The sequence below is a fragment of the Solea solea genome, chromosome 6 (genome assembly GCF_958295425.1).
Source record: "Solea solea chromosome 6, fSolSol10.1, whole genome shotgun sequence".
Lineage (NCBI taxonomy): Eukaryota > Metazoa > Chordata > Actinopteri > Pleuronectiformes > Soleidae > Solea > Solea solea.
In genome coordinates, this window is record NC_081139.1 from 30,819,363 (window position 1) to 30,838,480 (window position 19,118).

Genomic DNA, 19,118 nt, shown 5'->3' on the forward strand with positions numbered 1-19,118 from the left:
ATGCACAACACACACGTAAACAACACAGACACTTACAACACCAACATGCACAACACACGTAAACAACACAGACACGTACAACACCAACATGCACAACACACGTAAACAACACAGACACGCACAACACCAACATGCACAACACACGTAAACAACACAGACACGCACAACACCAACACGCACAACACACGTAAACAACACAGACACGTACAACACCAACATGCACAACACACGTAAACAACACAGACACGCACAACACCAACACGCACAACACACGTAAACAACACAGACACGTACAACACCAACATGCACAACACACGTAAACAACACAGACACGCACAACACCAACACGCACAACACACGTAAACAACACAGACACGTACAACACCAACATGCACAACACACGTAAACAACACAGACACGCACAACACCAACATGCACAACACACGTAAACAACACAGACACGTACAACACCAACACGCACAACACACACGTAAACAACACAGACACGCACAACACCAACACGCACAACACACGTAAACAACACAGACACGTACAACACCAACACGCACAACACACACGTAAATAACACAGACACGTACAACACCAACACGCACAACACCAACACGCACAACACACACGTAAACAATACAGACGCGTACAACACCAACACGCACAACACCAACATGCACAACACACGTAAACAACACAGACACGTACAACACCAACACGCACAACACACACGTAAACAACACAGACACGCACAACACCAACACGCACAACACACGTAAACAACACAGACACGTACAACACCAACACGCACAACACACACGTAAACAACACAGACACGTACAACACCAACACGCACAACACACACGTAAACAACACAGACACGTACAACACCAACACGCACAACACACACGTAAATAACACAGACACGTACAACACCAACACGCACAACACACACGTAAACAACACAGACACGTACAACACCAACACGCACAACACACACGTAAACAACACAGACACGTACAACACCAACACGCACAACACACACGTAAACAACAGACACGTACAACACCAACACGCACAACACACACGTAAATAACACAGACACGTACAACACCAACACGCACAACACACACGTAAACAACACAGACACGTACAACACCAACACGCACAACACACACGTAAACAATACAGACGCGTACAACACCAACACGCACAACACACACGTAAACAACACAGACACGCACAACACACACGTAAACAACACAGACACGTACAACACCAACACGCACAACACACACGTAAACAATACAGACACGTACAACACCAACACGCACAACACACACGTAAACAACACAGACACGTACAACACCAACACGCACAACACACACGTAAACAATACAGACGCGTACAACACCAACACGCACAACACACACGTAAACAACACAGACACTTACAACACCAACATGCACAACACACGTAAACAACACAGACACGTACAACACCAACATGCACAACACACGTAAATAACACAGACACGTACAACACCAACACGCACAACACACACGTAAACAACACAGACACGTACAACACCAACACGCACAACACACACGTAAACAATACAGACGCGTACAACACCAACACGCACAACACACACGTAAACAACACAGACACGCACAACACACACGTAAACAACACAGACACGTACAACACCAACACGCACAACACACACGTAAACAATACAGACACGTACAACACCAACACGCACAACACACACGTAAACAACACAGACACGTACAACACCAACACGCACAACACACACGTAAACAATACAGACGCGTACAACACCAACACGCACAACACACACGTAAACAACACAGACACTCACAACACACACGTAAACAATACAGACGCGTCCAACACGCACAACACACACGTAAACAATACAGACGCGAACAACACCAACACGCACAACACACACGTAAACAATACAGACGCGTACAACACCAACACGCACAACACACACGTAAACAACACAGACACGCACAACACACACGTAAACAACACAGACACGTACAACACCAACACGCACAACACACACGTAATCAACACAGACGCGTACAACACCAACACGCACAACACACACGTAAACAACACAGACACGTACAACACCAACACACATAACACACACGTAAACAACACAAACACGCACAACACACACGTAAACAACACAGACACGTACAACACCAACACACATAACACACACGTAAACAACACAAACACGCACAACACACACGTAAACAACACAGACACGTACAACACCAACACACATAACACACACGTAAACAACACAAACACGCACAACACACACGTAAACAACACAGACACGCACAACACACACGTAAACAACACAGACACGTACAACACCAACACGCACAACACACACGTAAACAACACAGACACAACACCAACACACATAACACACACGTAAACAACACAAACACATACAACACCCACACATATAATTGTTGTTTCAATTATTTGAATACGTTTGTCATAACAAGATGTTTTTTTTACCTTTTTTCTGAACAAAATAAAATGCATTGGAGCATTTACAGGTGTTTCTTTTTTCCATCCAATTTAATTAAAACTATGTTTTATACCATATTAAAAAAATGTCATAATAGTTTTATTTAATGATTTACAGTGAGTAAACACTTTGATAAATATAAGTACTAAACATAAGGTTTTATGTTAATACAACTTAACATGTTAAGTTTCAGCTTGTGTAAAAACTAAAGTGGTATAGGGCAACAGGTTGCCACGCGATTTGTGAGTAAAGTCAACTAATTCGGGTTAAGAGTGTATGATGTTCTCTTGTTGTCAGTGCATGAGTCTCTTACTTTGTCTCTGAGGCTCCAGGTTCATGACTGAACTTTAAAGGTTGGTTCATAGACTGGTTACTCTTCACAGACAGACCGCTGGGTCCTGGAGACTCTGCTCTGTCCTCGTCTTCCTCCACACAACCACTCATCTGCTGGACTTCAGTCATTCTGAGACACACACACACACACAGGTTGATCACAGATTTACTGATGCAGAAATTTAGAAGATGTGTGTCTCTACCTCATCTCCTTTCTCTCCCCCCCTTTCTGTCCCCCTCCTCTCCTCTGTCCCCCATTTTCCTTTCACCCCGACCGGTCGAGGCAGATGACTGCACATCTCTGAGTCTGGTTCTGTCAGAGATTTCTTCTTCTGTTAAGAGGGAGTTTTTTCTCTCCACTGATGCCTAGTGTTTGCTCATTGTGTGAACTGTTGTGTTTCTCTGCTCTCCTTGATGTTGTCGATGTACAGACCTGAGATCATGTATGTTATGATTTGGCGCTATACAAATAAAATTCAATTGAATAAACCGTCCCAATATACAGATTTACAGAGAATAACTTGTTTTATAGTGTAAAGTGTAAACCTCATATATAAAAAGCACGTCTTCTCTTTGTTGTTGTCATGAGTTTGTGCAAATGAGCTCCTCACTGACTTATCACTGCTCCACTGAAAGCATCATATTGAAAGCACTTTAAAGAGTTACCTCTCAGTTTGAGTGGAAAATCTCCTTCATGTTTCCTGGAGGACGTCTGATGTGGATCTGTGTTCAGTCCAGTGATCACACGAGAGAAAACTGTAACACATCAGGAGTTTTCTGTCAGAGAAGGTGTTTTATGAAACCTGCTGTTCATGTCACTTACATATTTGTGCCAGTAGATGGTGCTAGGCTACTCTGTATGTGACTGAAGGGCTGTTGTCTGCATTCAAGTCAGCTGATGAGCTCAGTTTTGAGAGCAAAAGTCCAATTAGATCCTGGATTACTTATTAACTGCATATTTGTTCATCAAGGACATCAAAAAGTACTAAGTACAATTACATTTCAATCATAAATGTGGATTTGATACCACTTCAAAAAAAGAATAACCTCAGTTTTGTTCAAGTCAACTTTGACCCTGGATTACTCCAAAAGTTCCAAGACAGTCTGGCTGCAGACCTGCACTGTGAGGTCTCCTGCACGGTCAGAACTGGAAGTTGATTCGAAGCCTTTCAAAATAAAAGCGAACATACCGGAAGCACGTATTTTTCGTTCCCCATGAGAAGTGTGGAGACGACGAGGTGAGTAAAAGTCAAGTGACAACAACTTTGTGTCAGACGAAGAAACAGAAACAGTCTTTATTCACTAGAACGTTATGTTGCACACTATATATTGACTATATAAAGTTATATTAATTTGAAAGAATTGGGTTTTGGACTTTTGGGTAGTTTTTAGCGTTGTTATCGTATCGATAGTGCTCACTTAAATGTGCCATTTTCCTACTCAAAGACCAAGAAAACTGAGTTATATCATATAGTTTTTATATCATTTTGTTTTACTTATTACGACATTATTTGTCTCTTACAGATGCATATTTCAATCTTAAGTACCGGCACTACGCCCAAAATTGAACGCTGCACGTCATGCTGCAAATGATTTCACTGCCCCCTTGTGCCTAAAAGTGACACCAACACAATTGTCCAAGCTGCAGAGCCACTTAGAGGCACATAGGAAAGGTGGCATTTTATTTAAAGGTAAGCATAATGTATTTGTCTGTGTGTTTGTACTCATAAGTATGAGCCAACGCTACTAACTTCTGACAGGTTGTGGTTTGGCTGGTAAAAGGGGAAAAGGAAAATGAAGGGAATGTAAGTTGCAGTGAAGAACACCTGACACCTCACCTCACAGTTTTAGTCACTTTCAAAAATGAAAAGTTTAGAATCAGATTCTCTGCTCTGCAAGTCAACATTGATGTGAGTTATGTGAGCCAAAAAAATAATAATAATAATAATCAAATTAAAAATAAATAACATAAAAAGACATTTGAAAGTGTGTTTTGTGTCTACTGTTTTCTCTTGTAACAGAGGTTATTGGTTATGTGGGTCATGTAACTAGGTATTCAGTCATTCACTTTGAATACACAAAGCTAAGTTCATTTAAAATCATCAACCCTCACACCCTCCACTGGCAAATCCATGTGGTCCACAAGGTAAGAACATAGCACAAACAATATTAAGCAATTATTCAATGAATTATGAGTAGGGCTGTAACAATATGCAATATGAAAGCGAAATCGCGACACTCAGATGCACGATCCTGTGTCGCGGTGTGAGAAGGCAGAATCGCGACACACCCCTTCCAACTCCCAGAGTGATCCCTCCCGTTCAGATCCAATGAATCATGTGACGCCTGCCTGCAAAAGTTGAGCTAGTTGAAGAAGAACGTGAGGAAACATGGCAACCAACCCAGAAATAGCGGATCCTCCCTCTTCATTTCAGTCAGCAGTATGGCAACATTTGGGCTACATGGTGGAGATAAAGGACGGCAATGGTGTAGTCGACAAGACCCACACAATTTGCTGTAAGTGCTTTAAGTGACAACAGATAACGGCAGAAACATTGCCAATGCTGTCGAAGCGGCCGGATTTTCACCGCATATACGTTAATCTGGCTGCGCAGAGAGCGATGGGCGTTCACCAGATGTCCCGACTCCTCGGCAGAGTGAGGAAAGTTGTCACGTTTTTCCACCGCAGCACAACAGCTGCAGCTGTGTTGAAGGAGAAACAGGTGATGCTACAGCTGCCCTTACACAAGCTGGTCACTGCAGGTGACATTGTCACAGCACAGAGAGCAAGCCTCCTCTTCTGAAGAAGAAGAAGAAGAAGAAGAAGAAGAATGTTCAACTCCCTTAAATCAAGTTTGCTTTTCTTAAGAGAAAGAAGTTGTTTATTTGTTTCATGTTTACTTACTTGATTTGTGGTTTGCAGCACAGGCAGTAAGCCTCAGTTACCTCAGTGTGAAACACTAGCCATTTCATTTACTTTGTAAATGTAAGAGAACTTGATTGAAGAAGAATTTTCAACATGCTCCAATCATCTCCACAGTGGAGTTTAGTTCTGTTTGTTTTTCAACAGTATTTTGTTACAAAGAAAACACAAGTGTTATAGCTTTGGCTATTTATGGCTATTTATATTGTTAAGAATTTGCATAGTTAATCTTGTTCTTTGGTGTTCAGTTTATAAAGGTTTTTTCAAACACCCCCCCCCCCCCAAAGAAAATAATAAATTGTGATACAAATCGAACCGTGGGTTTGGTGTATCGTTACAGCCCTAATTATGAGGTGTTACAATTGCAAACACACATAAGATATGCCTATATAAAACAATGAGTAAATCAATATGTAAATGGGTCCAACAGTGCAGGGGGCTACATTTTCAATGCTAAATAATGGTATAAAAGAACAGTCAGCAATAGGTTGGAGTGTAGATGCATTATGCCATCACACATTAAGGTGTATTTACAGAGATTTATTGTTTCAAAATTCATTTGTAGTGCACACTAAACTAACAGCTGTCCTTTTTACGAATTAAATTAAAATACTGGAGTAAAATAATGCATGTTTTGAGGAGACTAATAATGTTTTAAGGGGATCATAACAATAGCTGTACATCTAGTTTGCCCTGATTATCTGTAGAATAACCCTAGTGGGTCATAACGTTTTGTATTTTATTTTTTTAATAAAATATTTTGTTTGTTTTTATTTTTATTATTATCCTGCGTTTTTTCACCTTATCCAGTTGAACTGGAAAGATATAGTTTTTTTTAAATCTCTTCAATTAAACACATGGATACACATAAACATATTTACATTGTAAACATAAAATAAAGACCCAAGAAATAAACATCGGGAACGAAAAATACGTGCTTCCGGTATGCTCGCTTTTATTTTGAAAAGCTCCCGGTCCTGACAGTAGAGGAGCCCTCCCAGTGCAGGTCTGCAACGAAAGGTCCTGACAGTGCAGGTCTGCAGCCAGACCCCTCTCAAAAGTTCACAGTAAAAGCACTTCATCCGACTTTAGTGCATTAAGCACTTATAGTACTTGTAGTACTTATAGTACTTAAAGCTACTAAATCAAGTCATTATTTTGATGATAATATGAATATATGACATTATTATTTCACTTTTAATCCAAATGATCATTTACAATCGTTCATTTAATCTCATTTAACATTGTGTTCGCGTTTGACGGGACTTTATGTTTCGGTTTGGACGCTTGAGTAGAATTGACATAAAGAAGAAAACATGACGTCACATTTAGGAAAAACAAAAGACGACTGACTGGAGTTATGACAGGCTGGAAGTTTCCATTCTAATCTGTCAGGATTAAGCAGTACATATACTTCATGACTGTACTTAAGTACACATTCCACGTATTTGTACCTGACTTTGTTATTTCTAGCAACTTTGACTACATTTTATATCAGAAATGATTTTTGATACTCAAGTAGAGTAAATGTCAAACTTTAAGACTTTTACTCAAGTCTCACTTTAAGGTACTTGACTCACACGCACTAAATCATCATATATCATCATATATCATCATATATCATCATATATTATCATCATAATCACGTCAACACTCACCAGTCTGTCCTCGTGCTGCGCAGTTCAAATGGCGACTGAAGCAAAGTTACAGAATAGTTACTTTCACTTTCTCTTACAGGAAATGAGTCGAGCAGGAAATAAAGAGGCAGCGCGAGAGTTCTACATGTATGTTTGTGGACTTGAATTTATTATTTACACTTATTGTTCCTAACAGTATGATCATAAGTCTGCGGGTTTTCTGGCCTGAATTGATTTGAATATTTTCTGATCGTTATATGAATATCATATATTTAATAGAATGATAACAGTGAATTGAACACATACTACTCTAAGGTGTAAAATAGTATCAGACAAAAAACATCCAACATAATGAATGAAATATCATTGAAATAAGAGGAACATTCAATCAATAAATCCCTTCAATGTAACTGGGATTAAAGGCTTTAATGAACAAAAGGTGTTTAGAACACTTGTAATCATTGGTAGCAACTATAGGTGAGAAGAAAAGTGCAATTATTGGTGTTTGAACATCGTTGGTTTGAAATAAGTGAGCAAAGATGCTTCAGAAACGTTCCATTTCAATCAACTCTGCGTCCTATTTTGATTCACTTGGCTCCAGCGTCTGCTCAACAACTATCACTGTCAGTGGGTCAAAACAGCAGAAAACCCGCGCACCACCGCCACCGTGTGGCAGACATGTGAAGTGCGAGTAACACGACAAAACAAACAGGCAAACATGTTGATACCATGGATGTATTAGAACAACTGGATAGAGCTCCGCCCCTTTGCCTCCGTTCATTCCTATGGAGTTCTTTTGGATTGTTTTTTGAATGATTTATTGAACAAAATAATGTAGAAACAACAAGGCTCACATCTTTGTTTAAACCTTTCAAAGGAGCAGGTGCACAGGAAGAACGCAGAAGAGAAACATTTGCATGATCAAATACAGACAAATCAAACAAGATCAAAAACTAAAGAAAAAGTGAGCTAAGGCTTTTGTTTTTAGATCCTATTTTTCAAATCAAGTGAAAAGTTTCATTGCATTTTTACCTTTCATCATGTTAAAGAAACTGGTTATGAAACACAATAAATCGAAGTTTCACGTTCATATATTTCCATGTGTTCCAAGTATTAATATATTGTTTAGCATTATTGACCATAACAAGAGCATAAATCATGTCCTCTTTAGAGAAGGGCTGGAGTCGGATCTCTGTGTGCAGCCAGTCACGTGTGCTTCAGAGGACACACAATGAAAGCTTTCAATATCATCACAAAATACACATTTATTTGTTTCCAAAGCAAATCTCTGCCGTAACATTTCACTGGACACAGGTTACACAACATTTAACATTTTCAAATGGACTTCTTTTGCTTTTGGATTTATGGGAAATTGGAAATATTGAGATCACAAAGAATATATAATATCTTTGGAGAAGATTTGTTTGATGCACTTTTGAAAAGACAATAAAGGGTGTGTGACGTTTTATTAGGAATTTGAATGCTCTCAAAGTTACAGCTTCCAACTAGGAGATGTGGAACATTAGGAGTGATGTGAGTCGAGTTTGAAATAATCCCTTGAATTCAATTCAAAGTAGGATTAGGGATGGCTTTCATTATGGATGCAAAGGAATTACGATTAACGACTAGATCATATTTAAGGCAAAAATGTTCATGTGTCATCACACACTAAATGAATTAAAGAGCAAATACCTTTATCCATGCAGTTCTTGTTATACAGCGACTTGTTTTTAATTGTAATGTATCTATTTGTTACGAGGGGTGAAATTATGATTGTACAAAAGTTTCCAATATAAAAGGACTTGCTGGTGAAACAGGGATCATTTAACAGGACGTTTCTGAATATTGAAATCACACTTTAATAAAAAGTGCCTCCATATGATACCAGAAGCTCTTATTGTGAAGGAAGGATTTGAACCCGTTCATGTTCAGTGTTCCATTGATAAAATCTGTGTATTCTCTTAATAAAGTGCATCTTTTTCTTCCAAATATAATCCAAATGAATTTGGTTGACCTTCTGAATGGCTCTGTCAGGGAAGGCCAAAGAATACGCTGGATAGAAACATCTCCATATGCTTTCAATCTTAGTAAGAAAGACTCCACCTAGTAAACTGATGTCTCTCAATAACCAGGAGTTCAGTTTAGTTTGACTGATTGAGTTATTACACTCCACACATAGATACATGTATCCCTAAGTATTGAACAGCTGATTTGATAGGAATGTTTTCTGTTTCTGCTTCTGTTAAATCACTCTGATGAATTTGTTCAAATCAAGTTTCAGCCTCGAGGCGTCGCATTATCTTGGGGACCTCAGTTTCACAGAGACGGTCGTATCGTCTGCGCGCTGGCTAACAACAACCACAGGTATCCCAAGAACATTTAAAGGAGCAATGTGTGAATTTTTCATAAAAATAGAGAGCATTTCTGTGGCAATGATAAAGAGAAGCGGAGAGACAGGGCAGCTTTGTTTGACCCCACGTTTGATAGCAGATCTCGGTGATGTACCTCCTGGTAACCAAATAGAGCTGTTTGCATTATCATAAAGAGACTCAGTAGTGGCTCCAAATTTATTCCCAAAGCCTAAAAGTTTGAAGCACTGAAAGATAAAGTGATGCTCAATTGAGTATAAAAAGCTTTAGAAAAGTCAAGAAACCAAATGAAGCCGTCGTCTTCTACTAAAGGATTATAATCTAGGAGATGGATCACCAAACGGATGTTGTTGTGAATGGATCCATCTTTCATAAATCCAGATTGGGAGGCACAAGCGTTACAATCTTATAATCAGTGTTTAATAACGTGATGGGTCTAAGATTATCCAAAATGTTGAAGTTTTTGAGTAAGTCCCAACAAATGAGGTGTAAGGCCATCACAGCCAGGAGATTTATTTAAAGACAAGCTCAAAAATATTAACATCAGCTTCACAGAACTTTGCAAACTCCTCATCTGTACAGAGGATAAGATCTTTGATATGGTGAAAAAAGGAGTCTGAATCTGCTGCAGAGTGTCATTTAGTGTCAAAGGAAGTTATTTCCTTAGTAATCAAGTCTGGATCTGGACATAGTGTGATGGAAATGATGTACTTCATGTACTTCATGAAGAGAAATGTTCAATGGAACTGTTTGATGTGACTTGTGACCTGTAACCCTTTGTACTGTTTTAGGACACATGTAATATATACTCAATGTTATCACTTGCTACAATGTGAGTGATTCCTTTAAGTACAGAATGGCAGGGTGATAACATACCATCAGAGACAGATAAATACCATGTGTTTCTTCCAAGACAGTGAGTCTTCACTTTGTAACAGGCCTGTGTGTTGCTTTGTGAATGCTCCTCTTGTACAAGATTAAACCCTTGTTTGGATTTTGAGCTTACTCCGATCTCCTTCCTCCAGTTCTAAATGATTGCAGAATTATTTGAACAAAACCTTTGGCGCCAACGTGGGGCCCCAATATATGTCTCTCTCTTCACATCGGCGGACCTGAAGACCTTGCAAGGCGGAGGGTAAAAAAATTCTCTTAAAAAGACCTCCACCACAGGGCTCTTAAAGCTCCGTTTGGTCAGGGAGGCCAGGTCCCCTGAAGAGCGGGACAGTGACGGGGCTAACCATGGAGGGGAGACGGAGTCAGGGACTCAAATCATCAAAAGGGTAAGAAACAACCATTTGGACTTGGGAGAGCAGGACTCTCTTAGATTTAGGGCAGGGACGTAAAAGTAAACTGTCTTTGGAAGGACAAGGTTTAAACTAATCCCTCAGGGCTGAGAAAACAAAAAGACGTCAGGGTCAGGGACTCAGAGGAAAGAGTCAGGGACTCATAAGAAAAAGAAATGGAAAGACCGGTAAAATAAATGAAATGAAAAAAAAAACCGTTAAAATAAAAATACAATAAAATTAAAGGAGAAAAAATTAAATCGTAATAGTTGTTATAAATGTTGTTGAGAACCTGACGAGGTTCAATATGAAGGAATGGGCCAGAAAGCATTAGATAATGTAAGATATATATAAAGAATATGGTGGTGGGGGCACCGGCACCCGCCATCAGCCGGCTTGTTGTTTTTAAAGAAATGTAGGTATTTTCCCTTGCAGCCATATCAGTTTGAAAACTACATTCGGTCATTGTCGTTACTCTACACAGCAAGAGCCGGTTAGCGTAACTGCTAGCAAAGATGGCGGACACCGTGTTTACATTCTGGGAATGAAGTCTCGTCCCCCTATGGGTGAGTCTAAAAAGTGCGGAACTGGCGTTGTACTTTTCAAACCTTGAACGACGGAGGGCAAAATTGGAAAGGGAAAAACAGATTTTTCACAACACAGTAGAAAACTGAGGGAGGGAGGCAAATTTGTAAAGAAAATACGACTGCTATTCTAGAATACAAAGCCACATGCAAATGGGTGGAGTATTCCTTTAAGTACATGACGAGCAGTAAATGGCAAAGGTTCAGTCAAGTTTGCAATAAGAAGTCTAGTTTAGTTTAGTTTAGTTTAGTTTAATAAGACATGTTCAAGTGTGTTTTGCTAAACAGGGTTTAATAATATTAAAATGTTGGACTAAAGGGACAGTTACTTATCACCGAGTGCCTAGTATAAGGGACTACCCCCATAAAGTGTGAAGCATGTCAACATAAGTTAAGAGTGGTTGACATCTCTTTTTGGAGCTCGTTTTTGTCCTTGAGTTTGTTATTATTCTGTTTTCTTTTTTGTGGCCAGAGGGGGAGCTATTGTAATAATAAACCATTCCAGTTTAAAAATGCAGAGTACAAGAATCATAAAGCTCATGTCATTAAATGTGAACGGATTGGGAAATCCAGTCAAAAGATGAAAAATGATGAATAAAGTAAAAAAGGAAAAACACAAATCAATTTCTTGAAAGAGACCCACCTCTCACAGACAGGACAGGAAAAACTTCAATCATTTGGGTTTAAAAATGAATTCTACAGCTCCCACTCCAACTCAAGGAAAAGAGGAGTTGCTATTTTAATATCGAACACGATCACATTTGAATACCATAAAGAAATAATAGATCAAGAAGGTAGAATTGACCAGTGGAATATTACTTTGGTAAACATTTATGCTCCACCTGAGAGTAATAAAAACCTTTTTAAATCCTTATTTGACCTCATTTGTCAAGAATGTGAGGGGATATATATCTGAATGTGATCATGAACATAGACCTTGATACAAACAGCAGGAAAAGGAGCAAACATCCAACTGCAAAGTTCATTCAAAATACTTGGGATCAAAGTGAGCTGTTTGATATCTGGAGGGATCTTCATCCTTACCAAAGAGATGTGTCGGACCACAAAGCAGTTTATTTCAAAATCATCTTGAAATGCAGGCAAAGAGAAACCTTACGGAGAATGAACAAAGGATTGCTTAACAACAAATCATTGGTGGAACAAATAAAACTAGAAAGTCAAAACTATTTGCAAGACAACGATAATCAGGAAACTAATCCAATGATAGTATGGGATGCATTAAAAATGGCCGTAAGGGGGAAAGTTATTAGTATTTCAAGTAAGCTCAAAAAACTCAAAGAAAAACACTTTAAGGAATTGAAAGAAAAACTAGAAATACTTTAATCAAACTACGTTAAACACGTTGTTGTTGTTGTTGTTCCTAATAATATGATCGTGAGTCTGCAGGTTTTCTGGTCTGACTTTATTTTCATATTTTAGGATTATTATATTTATCATAAATTGTAATTATAACAATAAGCTTTATCTGTAAACCACCTACAAAAACAGTTAGAAATTTGAACTTTGAAATTTAAACCAAAATACAAAGCATAGCAAAGAGACCAAAAATCATATTCAATGGAATTGTTTTTTTAATCATCATAAAAGTACTTAATGTTATTATTATTATTATTTTCTTGGACAATAACATATATAATCCCTGAGTCATGTGACAGTGATTATCATACAGTTTATCAGTGAATGGAAGAAAACAACATCATTCCTGTAACAACACATATAAACTAATATTCACGGTCAATTACATGAACCATTAAATTGATCATTTTAACTGTGATGACGTCATTATACTTTTCACTTTATTGTATTCACTATTTACAAATCCATGGTTTAAAGAGCGAAGCTAACGGGACATCGGTATGCTTGCGCACGTCAGTAGCGTACTCCCATCATGCCTTTCACTGTTTATGGACGCGCCGAGCAAGTCGAGCACATGGACGGCTCGTTCACAGAGATGAAAGGCATTATGGGAGTAACATGCTCTATGGAAATAAACCAGGAAGTCAGAAACTTTTTTAGCATCATGCCCAAATAGCTCTTTTTTTTCTTCAAGAATTTATATCTTTATTGAACCTTTATAATACAAAACAATAACAACATGCAAACAGAGTCATTAATACATTCAGACACATTAGTTAAGACCAGAGCCAGGGGCAGATTCTAATAAATACATTAAAAATAGAGCATAAGTGAATAGTTTTAGCAGCTTTCTTCTTTTTGTACTGTGTACTGTTCAGTTTCCTTACCAAAAGCAATAAAAGAAGGTTCAGAGTGTGGTTTTTAGTCAGGCTTCCTTCTTCTTACGAATGATAGGTGATGAGTTCATGGTGTAGAAAGAACCCCTCTGACACAAGACTCGTAGCCAACAAAAGGGATTTGATTTGGTTAAGTCAAGCATCAGACCAAGCTCTGCAGCAGCTTGGGAGAACGTTCCTGCCGAATCTCTGAACAATTGTGCCTGCATAGGAGCAGGTCCATACTTTGAAGGGTTTCTCTAACATTCTCCTCCTACACAACATATGATCGTAAATGTTAGAGAATCTACAACAGGTTTGACCTCGGGACCCCTTATTTCCAAATATAGGAAGTATCTGCGTTTCTTCAAAAAGCCTTTTCTAGGACTGGCCCAGGATTGGCCCATAAATGTGTCGTAAAAACTGTCCTGGGTCATGCTCGTGACCCCCATGAGGAATTTCCTGATTACTTTTTAACTGCAATGGAATGCACATCTTTAACTTATTCGAGACAGAATGTAGCTGTGTTAATGTGTTCATCTACATCTCATACTTCATTCCCCCCTCCAAAATAATGCAAAATAATGAATACAGCTCCTTTTAGTAGCGTTGATGTAATCACACTTGCCTGCTTGCTTCAACAAAATTCCCTTCATTCAGTCTTATATTTAAATTCAAGAAACTTCATTTAAATACTTACACTAATTGAGTAGTTTACTAGTTGATGTCCTATTATTTTAACTATTTTAGACTAGGTAAACTAATCACCTATCTTAATCAGACCAAATGTGGCTACACTTAGCCACATCCGTCGATCTCCTTCCAGCCACACTCCTTTAAAACAAATACTCTTCACGTGTGGGTATAAGGGAACCCAGGATCAGCTGTTATCTCCCAATCAGAAAAACCACCCCTCCTAAAAGGTGGGACAAAGACTAGGAGACCTCTTCTAAAATAAAATTGGAGAAACTCCCATCCTTGAGCCAATCAGGACAAGAAGTCTCCATTACAATTAACAATTACCATTCACCTTCTCATTTTATGACCCTTTTTGCCAATTGGTCATGTAACACTTTCTCTATCAATGTTATCAAACAGTAATATTGGTGTACAACAAAATATTTCAAACCATTGTCAGAGATCACAAAAACATAACAACATAAGAAATACAGATTTCTGTATAGAAACCCATTCACAAACATATCACCCAATATGTTATTCAGATGTTAAAACTTCAGTAGCGTTGCCTTCTAATGCGATGTAATATAATATCCATGGTACTTTGCATCAGTGTATCCTGTTGTTGTACTGTTTTCCAGCCGTCGCTCCCTTATACTTGCAGATGTTCCTACAAAAAACATCAAAACCTGAAGATCAATGATTATAAAACGAAGCAAAACCGGTAAAAATGTTTTGATATAATCTGTGTTTTTAGTTGTCAGAATAATGGTTACCATGCTATTCCTATGCTAAAAGAAAAGCGACTGTCAGAGGTCTGGGTTACTTATTTTTTCTAACGTTGGACTCATTTAGAATGACTATAACCCTCACTGTAGGCCCTGTCATTTCTAAGTTAGGCCCCTCTTTTTCCTAGATCCACCAACGGGATCAGATCGTGGGAGGACAGTAAGATCCTCAACTGTTTGGAAGTTCACCCGTTATATTTGATATGTTTGTTCCATGCCACCGTTTTGGCATTGTTAGTGGGGCTACTGATGTTTTCTTTTGTCTTTATTCTTATGAATGATACAGAGTAACAACGTGAGAATAGCATCCTTAAATGTGAATGGCTTAAACAATGTAATTAAAAGAGGAAAAGTAATGGCAAAAATTAATCAAGTGATATATTTACAAGAAACACATCTAACTCAGCAAGAACATGATAAACTGAGGAAATTTGGATTTAAAAATTTAAAAATGAACATTTTCCAGTTCATTTAAGAAAGGTCCTAAGAGAGGAGTCGCCATATTAATTTCCAACTCTGTCAATTTTGAACTAATCAAAGAAATAAATGACAAAGAAGGGAGATATGTAATAGCAAAAGGGAAATTGGATAATCATTTAGTTACTTTGGTCAATGTCTATGTGCCACCTAACTCTGATAGAATGTTCTTGAAATTACTGTTTGAGATTATAGCCCAGGAAACCGAGGGAATTCTAATATGTGCGGGGGATTTCAACATGATTTTGAATGCTAAACTGGACACAACTAATAACAAGAGAACTAAGACTCATCTGTCGAAGCTTGTCAGCACCTCTCTAGCTGAATTGGGGATGTTTGATGTTTGGAGAGCGCTCCATCCATTTGAGAAGGACTACATGGATTATTCGGCTCCACACTCAGTGTACTCCAGGATAGACTATTTTCTTATGAACACAATAGACCGATATAGAGTAGAGGAATGTAACTGACTTATCTGATCACAGTATAACTTATCTCAATATCCATTTATCTAGGAGAAATAAAAATACAATATGGAGATTAAATGTGGGTATGCTGAATAACCAGCAAACACAGGAGGCGATTAAGAAAGAAATTAAATGCTGCATAGAGGACAACTTAGACAGCCCAGTGGATCCTACCATTTTTTGGGACACGGTAAAAGCTGTAATGAGAGGGAGGTTAATATCGAGGGCAGCTTACCAAAAAAGACTAGAGAGGAAGATTATAAGAATTTGGTTAAACAATTATTAATACTGGAACAGCAACATAAAAATAAAAATAAAAAGATGATCCGGCTTTACAACAAATAATCAATGTCAGACGGCAGATAGATGACATCTTAAGTCAAGAGGTTGAGAAAAAACTAAGATTCACTAAACAGACATATTATGAATCTGGATCGAAAGCAACTAAATATTTGGCAAGAAGACTTAAGGTCCAGCAAGCTTCTCAAACAATACATAAGATTAGAGACCCTGTAACCAAACAATTACTATTTGAGCCTGAAGAAGTAGAAAAGGTCTTTAAAAATTATTATGAAAAATTGTATTCCCAACCCACAGCAAAAAGTGATTGTGAAATGAAAGAATTCCTTGACTCTTTGGACTTGCCTGCTATTGGAAGAGAGCAAAATAAAAAATTAATTTCCAGCATCACGAAGAAAGATCTAGATGCCGCAATTAGTAGATTAAAATCAAACAAAACGCCAGGTAGTGACGGATTTCCTAGCGAGTGGTATAAGACATTTAGGGAGGAATTAACCCCGTTACTTCTGAATTCCTTCAATCAGACTCTGACAGAGGGCAAACTGCCCCCCTCTTGGAAAGAGGCCATCATTTCAGTTATTCCAAAGCAAGGTAAAAATAAAGAACTTTGTGAATCCTATAGACCTATTTCAATCCTAAATGTGGATTATAAGATTTTTACTTCAATAATTTCAAAAAGATTCGAACATTTTTTGTCAGACTTAATAGATGAAGATCAGTCAGGTTTTATTACAGGCAGGCAGACTCAGGATAACATTAGGCGTATTCTCCACATGATAGATCAGATCCAAAGACAGGGCCTGAGCACAGTACTAGTGAGCCCCGACGCAGAAAAGGCCTTTGACTGTGTCAATTGGAGATTTCTGTATCAGATTTTGGGAAAACTAGGGATTCATGAACAAATTATACAATGTATCCAGGGCCTCTACCAAGAGCCATCAGCGAGGGTAAAAATTAACGGACACCTAACTGACAGATTTATTTTACAGCGAGGGACTCGCCAAGGATGTTGTTTTAGCCCTACCTTGTTTGCTATATTTATTGATTAGACAAAGTAACAACCTAAAAGGAATTCATCGGAAAGGGCTATTAGCTGATGATGTTATTGTGGCCCTTCAAGACCCAGATAGGACATTTCCTAACCTGATGTCGATATTAGAAGATTATGGTAAATACTCAGGCTATAAATTAAACATAGCAAAAACACAAGTTCTTACACTGAATTATTCCCCAGGCCGAGAAATTAGAGAAAATTTTAAGATAAAATGGAATTCCAAGTAATTAAATACCTAGGTGTGGTTTTGACAAAAGACCACATTAAAAATATTTGAAATTAATTATAAAAACATTAACAATAATGTCAAGACAGATATCGGGCGGTGGTCTGCTTTTAACATGGACTTTGAGACACGAATCGAGGTAATAAAAATGAATGTGGTACCAAGACTGTTATATCTTTTCCAGTCCATCCCTCAGATGATTCCAGAAACACAATTCAGACACTGGGATAAACTTATATCTAGATTTATCTTGGCTGGAAAAAGACAGAGGGTCAGGTATAAGACACTTCAACTACCAAAAGAAGAGGGGGGGCTGTCCCTGCCTAATCTGAAACAGTACTTTTACGCAGCTTAAGTAAAGTTCCTGGTTTCTACATGCTGCCCTCTATATCAGGCAAGATGGAAAGACATAGAGACCAGGATTGGAAAGTTTCCAGATTCAGGCATTACTAGGGGACATAGGAAACAAATTGGCTCAACAAAGCAAAAATGAAATTATTAAACAAACATTGGCTATCTGGAGCAAGATGGTAAAAGAATATAATATGGAGGGAGACATCAAATTATTAATTTGGCCTGCTCTAGATCCCAGATTCGAACCAGGAATTAGTGATGCTGGATTCAGGCGATGGTGTGACAGGGGCATCACAGCAATATGCACAATAACTCACTCTCTAGGGCTCTTAAAAAGTTTCAGTGAGTTACAGAAGGAATTCGGACTAGAAAACAAAGATTGTTTCCGATACCTGCAATTAAGAGATTTTTACGAGAGAAGAATCCAACCAACATTGTCTAAAGAGGGCAATACAGTGGTAGATACCCTGACTGTAGCATATAAAAGGAAGAATAGAAAAATAATATCTAATATTTATCAAGGTCTTCAGAAGCAGAATGGGATCAATACAGGATACATTAAAGCAAAATGGGAGAAAGAACTAAACATGGAAATAACAGAGGAGGAGTGGCGTTCTATGTGGAATGCACAGCATTCATCTACAAGTTCTAAGAAGTGGAGAATATTTGGATGGAAGAACTTGATTGGTGTTTTCATTACACCTCTTATAAAAAGCAAGGACAGTGCTGGAGGCAGTGCGGAAACATGAACGCAGATCATTCCCATATATTTTGGCTATGCCTAAAAATTTAAACCT

General features: G+C 38.3%; 1 protein-coding gene across 4 annotated transcripts in view; it reads right to left on the reverse strand.

The window, feature by feature from the left end:
- Positions 1 to 19,118, reverse strand: part of LOC131460188 (NACHT, LRR and PYD domains-containing protein 12-like) — a 366,580-nt gene that overhangs the window by 283,752 nt on the left and 63,710 nt on the right. For 2 of the 4 annotated variants that reach the window (XM_058630458.1, XM_058630457.1), the window contains exons 1-2: positions 3,596 to 4,497; positions 2,910 to 3,059 (exon numbers count right to left, since the gene is read on the reverse strand). The exons of 1 other annotated variant lie outside the window; for it this stretch is intronic. In XM_058630458.1, coding sequence (XP_058486441.1) covers positions 2,910 to 3,058 — 149 coding nt within the window. In that variant the 5' untranslated portion in view covers position 3,059; positions 3,596 to 4,497. Of the gene's footprint in view, positions 1 to 2,909; positions 3,060 to 3,595; positions 4,498 to 19,118 lie in introns of those variants that run through there. One more of the 4 variants, XM_058630460.1, reaches the window with a different exon arrangement.